Source organism: Montipora capricornis, chromosome 2 (genome assembly GCF_036669925.1).
Source record: "Montipora capricornis isolate CH-2021 chromosome 2, ASM3666992v2, whole genome shotgun sequence".
NCBI classification, from domain to species: domain Eukaryota; kingdom Metazoa; phylum Cnidaria; class Anthozoa; order Scleractinia; family Acroporidae; genus Montipora; species Montipora capricornis.
The window spans coordinates 22,595,535-22,605,534 of NC_090884.1; the positions used below are offsets into that span (position 1 = coordinate 22,595,535).

The 10,000-nt window shown below is 37.5% G+C and overlaps 1 protein-coding gene across 2 annotated transcripts in view; it reads left to right on the forward strand.

Moving 5' to 3' along the window:
• The first annotated feature begins 4,826 nt into the window (after positions 1-4,826).
• The window catches only part of LOC138039127 (ras-specific guanine nucleotide-releasing factor 1-like), a 59,539-nt gene continuing 54,365 nt past the window's right edge, over positions 4,827-10,000 (forward strand). For both annotated transcript variants that reach the window (XM_068885308.1, XM_068885309.1), the window contains exons 1-2: positions 4,827-5,378; positions 8,119-8,228. In XM_068885308.1, the coding sequence (XP_068741409.1) occupies positions 5,115-5,378; positions 8,119-8,228 (374 nt within the window). In that variant the 5' untranslated portion in view covers positions 4,827-5,114. The remainder of the gene's footprint in view (positions 5,379-8,118; positions 8,229-10,000) is intronic.

Genomic DNA, 10,000 nt, shown 5'->3' on the forward strand with positions numbered 1-10,000 from the left:
TTTTTGCGGGGAGTTGCATGGCCAGCGTTTTGCATTTGGCACTGGGTTTTAGTAAAAGAAGCAAACATTTTGAAGACAACCAAAGACCAGGCTAATAATTTTTAAATATGTCGTACATCGAGGAAAGAAGAGAAAGAGAGAGAGAGAGAAAAGGGGAGGGAAGGGGAGGAGAGAGAGAGAGAGGAAAAAAACAGTAGGCAGGCGACGAGTAAGGGATGCTGAACGTGAAAAAGAGCGACTAAGAGCACGAGAAAACAGGCGAGATATCACGGCCAAGCTGGGCAAAGGCAAGCAGCTCTTCACCGGGAGCGGAACAAAAGAAGTAGCTAGAGTAAACACAATAAATGAATCTTTTTTTTCTTTGCTTTCTTCAGTCAGCATTCTTTTTTTTTTTTACCCCTTGATCCCATTTTGCTCTTATGGAAATAAGAGTTTTAAATTGACTGAAGTGGTATTCTGAACCCAAGCGCGATACTGAGTTTCTTTCCAGCTTAACAGAGTTACGAAAGGAGACGTGATCCTCGCACTTATATTCCGTGAAAAATTCAGGTGGTTTCAAGGGGATTGGAACACACAACCTGTGTGATGCTGGTGCAATGCTCTACTAACTGAGCCATGAAGCCACTCAGTTGGGAACAGGTCAAGTGTTTCCGTGAAAGGATTCGATGGATGAAATAAATGTATATTGAGATAAAGTGCGGGTTATAGGTGAAAGGAAGAAGTGATCCTCGCAATTGTCTCATATAGACACCCATGTCTATAAGAGGCAATTGCTTAAATTGTCAAGATAAGTTCGAGGATCACGCGTCCCCATTTCGCTTATAACGCGCGGCACGGCTTCATCTATACATTTATTCATTTAATAGAGTTTACTTAGAAAACGAATTAACCGACGTCCGACGCATTATGTTCGTCAGTGTTAAAGCGCTTTTTACTACCCTTACTTGCTAGATAAAACAAAAAAAGAACATTTATTGACACACGGTTATATTTAACAGGGGCGTATCCAGGGGGGCCCTGGGGTGCCGATGACCCCCCCCCCTCCCTTTGTGACAGTCAACAACATAATACAAACCATACCTGTGAGACTGGAACAGAGTAATTTATGTCACCTGCAACTTACTTCAACTATTCATCTCCACACTCACAACTCATCTGAAAAATCGTCACGTTCACTAGAAACAGCGTGGATATCGACATGACAAACCGGTAAGTACCCTGGGTGTGAGAGAGTGTGACCTCCCTTTGAAAAATCCTATCTACGCCCCTGTTTAAAGCTAAAAGTTAATGGCCTTTTGTAGAAAGTAACAGCTGAAAGAAATACAATGACATTTAGAAACCTGCTGAAAGGAGACAACCAGGTGATCTTTTTGAACTTGTGAGGCAGAGGGCCGTAGCCAGACAAACAATATGACTGAGGCAACGTCCGTGGTTAAATTCTCTTCGTAGGTATTTTAAGTGTTTATGATAAGTGGCGAGTACATCAGTTTGAAAGACAACACTGGAATCACGCTTTACTTTAAAATTTCACGAAAAAAATGACTGAGGCAAGTGCCTCGGTTTGCCTCATGATACTGGCTACGGCCCTGAGGCAGATCAAGAATTCTTGGCGACCGAAATTTGTTAGTTGGAGGTCAGAGCCGGGGGTCAGAGGACGATTTTCTATTGTGTCCAGTGCTTCCGTGAGCGAATATCAAGCCGTAACCACTTGGTCACATCGCCTCTTGCTTACCTTTTTTACTCCTTTATCACAGGATTGAACTATCTCTTTTTTTGAGGATAGGAAATGACCTACCATTCAGTCGGGTGGTATGCCAAAATGCGTTGACAAGTGTAACAAATTGGCGTTTGATAATCCTTTATAATGATGAACTTTATTAGCTGGCTGATACCTCTTGTTAGTACTTCAATGTTAAAGGAAGACGTAACACATTCGTCTGGTTTATCAGTTTTCATCTGCTCGGCTTTTCAGAAACAATTTTCACTGTATTTAACCCTATCCACACTAATGCGTCTATAAACGTCTACTCCATATCAAATTACCAACGAGATGCTTCCGTGAAGCATACACTGGGTTGCCTGTGGTACTTTTTACAGAAAATCAGATCGAAGGCACTGAATTGTGTGGTGTTGAACTACAGCATTCCAGTCTCTGAAGAATAACAAATAAAAGAGAAGCGAGAAACATTGACTTCTGAGCTGAAATGTTGATAATTTTCAAGTTCCCTCACAACTTCTTTTCACCACAAGTTTTAGTTAATTCTCTTGTGTCCACCAGAGAAATCTACGCATTTCCACTACCCTCTCGATCCTAAGAAAATACGCGCAGAAGGCTCTATGCACAAAGACACAACTTACCAGGGGAGTGACAGGCAAGACTTTTACCGACACGGAAAAAATAAAAAATAAAATAAATAAAAAAAATAAAACGAACAAATCTAACCTGCGATCAGGTTCCATTTTAGTTTCGCCTGGTACGTCGAGTTGGCGAGCCTGACCAAATTCCTCTTCGAAATTCCTTCCGCCCACTTTTTTTGATTGATTGACATGTCCTTCGTCGGCCAATCAAATTTACTTCCATTACACCAATACACGCGTGGACGGCAGATTTACGCTATTTTGTTTTCAACCTCGTTCCCAGGGTCTCTCTTCTCTGCCTCCATTGTCGTTGACAATGGAGGCAGAGAAGAGAGACCCTGGGAACGAGGTTGTTTTGTTTTGACCAGAGTTAATTACCGTGGGAGGAATATTATAAACGAATTCGAAAGTTACCGTTGGCTTTAATTTGAGAAAAACACATTTAAATCATGGGGAATGTTTTCGAGGACTATATTGCGGCAAAGGCCGGTGAATATGCAATCTTTTGGGCTTGACATCTTAATTTGTAATTGAGATAACCTAGCATTTTGTCGTTGGACGATTTGAAAATACATTATTCCTTTAACGTGTTTGCCCATGAAGGTTTCTTTGGTGATTTTTTCGGGTAATATCTTCAGTTGCAGTGTATTTCTAGAATTGCGCGCAGTAAAATCATGATAAGTTTGGCTGTTAATTTTTTGATGGAGTACGAACAGTAAGATGGACTCGCAAAGTTTCTTTTATTGTTGTACAATTGATCTCTCTGGAAACATGCCATTTTAGTTTCTGGAGTGCGAGTTTTAAGTTAAATCAACTGGAAATATTATGAAGTGTGCAAACAAACCGTGTCATGTACAGTAAATAAATAAAGCCGTTTGATACACAGTTATTCAAAACATGCATTCGTGTAACTTGCGATTTTATCAGCATCTCCTCCTGTTGATATATATGTCCCCTGTCTCATACAGGAAACCAATATGCATCGGCTTTCATTGCCATTTGAAAGAACCAGCTATTTAGCTTTCAAAACATCAGGGAAGTTTGTGCCAAAGTACTTTCAACCCGATGGCCACAGAGCTCGACAACGGAATCGTTAAAGTGGTATTATGATCAAAATTTTACCCCTTGATTTTTTTAGTGTATCTCATAGAATTCCATGAAAGAACAAAAACGCCATTTACCGTTTGCAAATATCTTCATTAGTTCCGGAGATATTTAAGATTGAAAATTTTGTAAAATATGCAAATGAGATGACTGATGACGTCATACACTCAACCCAATATTACGTTGAGTATATAAATAGAGCTAAATTGGCCAATTTGCAGCGCAGACCATTGAAACTTGGTAGTGTAATAGTTCTACAGGAAACACACCTATGGCTATAAAAATGTTGTTCCCATGGCAACTCACTCTTTTCCAGTCCCCACCCACTTGATTTCAATATGTTAGTGATTTTCAACTTGAAAAATGTTAAACAAGGTCACAAACTCGAGCTAACATATTTATATGCTTGCTGGATCATGTAATGTGCTGTTAGCAAATATCAAAATGGAACGCCAAAGGTGGCCAGAGAAGCTTTTAATATGGGGGAGGTCTGGAACCCAGTATGATGCCATGGTAACAGAACTGTTAAGCTCATATTATGGAGAACATTTAGTAGAATCTTACTGCAAAAAATCAAACATTTCTGATTCAAATTGGCTGAGATATCTCTTTTCATCATATTTCAACAAAATTTGGTTGAGTGTATGACGTCATCACTTGGCTAATTTGCATATTTTAAAAACTCGAATATCTCTGGAACGAAAAGAGATATTTGAAAAACGTAAACAGCATTTTTCTTCTCAAGCAGACTACTTGTTTATGTTTCAAAATGACTTAGATAGGAAAGATGCGATTTTCGTCATAGTATCACTTTAATTTCACTCGTTCCAGAGATTCAAACTCGATTCTGGACAAGTTGTGAGATGTTTCAGATGGTATATCTCCATTTAAACAAATAAAATGAAGTTGCACCGTCCACGGCATTGTAAGAACAAAAGTGAGCAAATTTTTTCGTACACTTATGGAGGATTAGTCTCGAGGACTTCGCGAGAGCTCCGCGCAATCACTATGGCATTTTCACTTCCAGCGTTTCAACAGCCAATTAGATCACGAGTTTGGTCGGCCAAAAGCTTGGTCAGGCCCAATTTTAGCGAGCGACGACATAAGAGAACATATGGGCGAAGCTAAAAATGGGCCTGATCGCAGGTTAGAACAAATCCTACCCACTCTCCGACTAGGATTGCCATACTGGCAACCCAGTAATAAGCCGGAAAATGAAGATGGAAAGAGGAACTGTCGAAAATTGTTGCAATGGTCTCCAAACAACAACGCGGGAGGTACGGTTTTTTCAGCATTTTGACCGGGAGGAACTGAGTACAATTCAAAACATTATCCCCCTCCCCACCGTGCAGAGTTGCCTTTTTAGTCACAACTTATTTTCGGAGGCGCTTGATCCAGAGTCCTGAGGTTTCGAGCCTAAACAGAAATTTAATGACAGTAATCCAAGTGTGATTCGTAATCCTTGGTTCAAGTTGAAATCCTCATTATTCGTGTTTTTCAGAAGATGAAATTTACCCTGGAAATAGGATATTTTTGCAGACAACCGGTGAAGATAGCCTTTTGGTCATAAACAGAGTCATCATACGAGTTCACCTGTGGGTAACACGTCAGCTGGATGCTCATGAATTTTCTGCACATTTAGCTTGATCATCATGCCCGCTTCTGTGAGAATTAGCGAAGAACAACTCAACCACCTGGTTTCGTTGGCAAAGCACGACTATTCCATAAGTGGACCTGTTTTCATGAAAAACCACGAAAACGCTGGAAAGTGGATGCAGCGCTGGTGTGCATTGTACCAAAATTTTTTGTTTTATTTTGAGAATGAAGATTCTTCCAAACTTGCGGGAGCTATCTACTTGGAGCATTCAATTTGTGAAAGATTATGCTTGACAAACCTGAAGGACAGCGAAAACCAGGTCAGTTGAGGTTTTGTATTGGCTGTACAAATCTCATTTATTTTTTCGCCAGCACTCGCGTTAAAAAGCGGTTTATTTGATTTCAATTTGCCTTCATTCTTTCGGAACTAGCCGCATTTTATTATTTTTGTTCCCCGTTGAATTTCTTGTATTCAAATTAAGGGCGAGAACATGATCTAGGTTTGATTCGTCAAGTGAAGAGAGCTGCTTTTACTTATTAAAGCTTACATTTGCAATAAAAATATTTCTTTAAACCCGTCGTTGAAATTACAGGAAACTTATGGTTCAAGTACTGTGTGGGCGAAATGGGGCGCATTTTTAGCTCTTGTCTAAATTTGTCAACAACTAGCATTCCTGAAACGCGTATGAAATCGATCTTATTAATCTTATAAAATAGCCCTTTCCAATATTTATGAGTGCTGTGACATTTGTCTCCGCCGTCTAGTTCATGAATAGTTCTTTTGGGATATTCCCTAATTATTGTCTTTTTCCTTCCATTTATTTAAAGGATTTTTTCACACGTTAACGTTCTCGGGGAACGTAATTCTTTGTTGATAATCGTAGATGGCTTTAAAACGTGACGAGAGATAATTGTGAACATTATTTACTATTCCTATATCAAAAGCGAACAAATATGTTTTTCATTTCTTAGGGTGGTCCCTGAAGTTTAACTCTTTTCGTTTCTTTACGCAGTGCGGTCTACAAATTTAAACAAGTAAATTTATAAGTTTCACGGACAGAAGGTAGTTAATATTTCTCAAAGGGGTGCCTCGTAATTTTTGGGAAAACTGCATGACAGTTCCTTGATGTCAGGTGTAGAACCAAAATAACACGTATTCAGACAAGTTAAATTTATTCAGCGTCATTTAAAGTCAAACGATACGAGACATGTTAAATGAAATCGTAAGACACATCTCAATAATTTTCTTGAAAATTCTTTTAATTTTTTTTTTGGAGCCAATCACAGCTTTCCTTGTCTAACAGATTCTGACCACTTAGTACTTTTTGATTAAGTGATTTTTTTTCTTCAAACTTATGCAAGATCTGTTAACCAGATAAGATGTAATTTACATGTGTCTTGTTCAATTGACAATGCAACAGGCCATCTGCTATGGGGAATTGCCATTAAAAAATATTTTTCAACTTGTTTTAGTTTAAATATTATTATTAATTCACAGCCGTTTGTGGTGCCATTATTAATTTATTTTTGGGAGTAACATGCAAAAAATTGTGCTGCTCTTGTGCATCCAGGAGTGTTTCTCGTGAGTAGGAAAGGTTTCTTTACTGACTGTGCAGGTATTAATTTAAGCCACATGCCATAGCCTTCTCAGTCAGATTCAGACAACTTATTTTGTCAGTAGGTAGACTTACACATTGTTAAAATGTTCCTGTTATTTTTTGAAAAAGAACCCTTTTAGATTTTCACTTAGCAAAAGAGGTGACGAACAGACTTCAGGCTGTAACTTGTTTACAAAAATAGGGAGATAAATTTTATCTCCCTATTTTTGTTGACAATGTAATCACTTTATGCAGTAGAACAACAAAAAGATCATTTTTACTCACAAACAGTGACGAGCAATACAAGTGTAGAGGAAGAAGCATCTCGTGACTTATTAATTTGATTAGTAAAGTAATTGACGAAATGAATTTTTGTCATAATGTATAGGATATTGAAAAGAAGATTCCCTCCAATGACAACTCAAAAACAATTTCATTAATACTAGATATTAAAGAAAAAGGATGAGGAAACTACATACCAGTACAAGTGTATTAAAATTGAAACATATTTTTCACGCTACTCTGGCTCAAAATGAGTTATGTTTAAGTTACGATTAAAGACCCAATGTTTTATTTGTCCAATATACTCATGTTTGCAGTCATGCAAGGAATAGTATACACAGTGTTAGTAGTGCTGAATCCTTAGGTTTAAAGAAAATATGACTCAGCTTCTGAAAAGGTTTTTGGGCAGCTTTGGTGTTGTGGCTAGCCAAAATTATTTTGATATATAGGTTCCGTAATGCCTTGGAGGTAGGAGATGGCTGCAAGACCAGTAGCTGTCCTCCTCCACCAAAGAATCACATATAGGAGTATTTGGGGTTAATAAGCAGTTTCGAAGGAAAGTTTTTGGGTAACTATTAACCTTTAGAACACTGACACACTTTAGCTTTAGAATCCCAAGACGATGGAAGACACTCACCCCTCATGAGCATTAGGTTCCAGTTTCTGACTTTTTGTGGCAAATAGGGTGATGAAAGTCGAAAGAAATATATTTGTCAGTGTGCAGAGTTTACGGCAAACATTAGCCTTGTTTTTAGACTTCTATGGTTCATAAAAAAAGACAAATGTCTGTCATTTTCATATTCGATAGTGAATTGGATAGACGGCTCAACCAAATTTAAATGTGATAAAAGGCATTCTGCTTCATTTATGGATACCGCAGAAATGACATTGTCAATATATCTGAACGCTATGGGTTCTCCTATATCTTCCGTTATTTGCCAACATGGTAATGGAAGATGTTGAACAATGGGCTTTGGCTATTTCACCAATTCAACCTTTATTTTGGAAATGATAATTATGTTGACGATGTCATTTCTGTGGTAGCCACATTATAATAATTATCATTATAATTTGTGTACCAAAGCTACCACTCAGAGTGTGAGATAAAAACAGCTTTTTTGAAACATGAAAATAAAATCAAAGAAAACCAAAAATAAATATGTTCTAATTCAATTTTTAGAACTGTCTTTCTGTCAGCATACCAACAGTAGATGGACGGCAACAATTCATATTGAGGACAAGTACAGATGATGAGTGTGTTGCATGGATTGAAGCTATTTCAAACTGCAGGTACTGTATAGAATCAGACTTGGTTGTGGCAAACTTTAAGAGAAAGGTTGTAACTTCAAGGGAATTCCTCTATATTGTATTAAGTAGTAAAAGATACTGTTACCTCTTGAAAACTTAAACTTTATTTTAGTCCAAGATGCTCCAATCTGTGAAAAACTCTAAAATCAGTTCTTAACCTATGATAAATAAATTGGTGCTTTAAACAGTGTGGAGAAAACTCCTCATTTAAAGTTATCATTACTTGCTATATCTAGTAGTAATTGTCTGAATGAACGTAACATTGAAACTTAAGCCTCAGGTTCTACTTGCATGTTGGCAGGATACAATAATAATAATATTATTATTATTATTGCATAAATGGCCTTCTCCACAGACTTTCTAATTTGCCTACCCATTTGTTACATTTAGTATTGCTAAAGTGTCCTGGAGTACCATTTGTCGTTGATATTTATGTAGCTAGAATACAAGAATAAGGCCGTTTGCAGAATATTATTGCTTTTTTGGGGTTTTCAGTGGATGTAATTCTGATTTGAGTTTTTCATAATTCTTTTAATTATTACTAAATAAATGAAAATAATATTATAAATTAACTCTTCAGTCATAAGCCCATAATGATATTAAGAGTCATGGTCTTTCTGAAATACTGGAGCTTAAGCATGCAATGTTTTTGCGACTTATAGATGGCAACCGAAGGGTTCATTTTGCATGCTAGGACTGTATTGACTCTCCCAGACTTTTTAAGTACTCATCTCTAATGGAGAAAAGATACTTAGCAATATAAATAAATTATTAATGTGTTTGTGTGAAGACAAGTTAAATGTCAAAAGGGAGTTGCTGTCGGTATCTCAAAAAAGGTGGGCTTCCCAGTATTAGCCAGGCTCAGGATCATAAAAAGCAATAAGTACCTTTAAAGTTCTTTCAAACATTCTCTGGTGATGAAACTGTTAATGGCACATGGGATCAAGGCTTATCAAGGCTGTTGCATAATGGGCACCTAAGTTGTTCATGTTGGTGACATATTTTCTGTTCAAGGACCCCACACAGGCACCTATAGAGCTGTGATTATCTCAGGACCGTGGCTCCTATCTCTCGGTAAATTTGGTTCCATTTATAGCTGGCCTTCAAACTATTTGTGTTTTTGGCGAGAAGCTATTATACACTGTAGTATGTTTCACAAACCTGATATAAATTATTTAAGTTTTTATTAAACATGATCGTTGTCCTGTTTGTCCTGTTGGCAGTTTGGAATGTAAATGTTATGGGCTGTTTGTTGCAGTAAATTTGCAAGTGCATGGACCACTTGATAGTCCATTCAATAATGTTTTTGTTTTTGTGAAAAGAATGGCTAATGTATATAACTCATGTGCTATCAACTCGGCATGCATGATGTTTCGCTTTGAATCAATCACCGTTTTTAGAAAGACTACAGCCATGCATTAGTTCCAAAATAAAGAATCTTGCTAACTGATCTCTACTTGTGTACATGCAGCTGTATTGTGCTCACTTCCTGCCAAAATGGCCAAAACTTGGCTTTCACCAAGTATGTAAATAAATTCTATGGCAGGGATGGAGTTCTTGCAACAAGAACTTCTGAGCTTCTGGTCTCAGTAACAATTTGGAGCTGTTGCAAAACAAATTCTTTAGTCATTGCAACTAAAAAAAAATTCTACTTCATTTGATTGTATATTTTTTGAAAAGAATAACTGTCTCAATTCCAGAGACAGAATCTACTGAGTACATGATTTGCCATGACAATTTAAAGTCATGGCCTG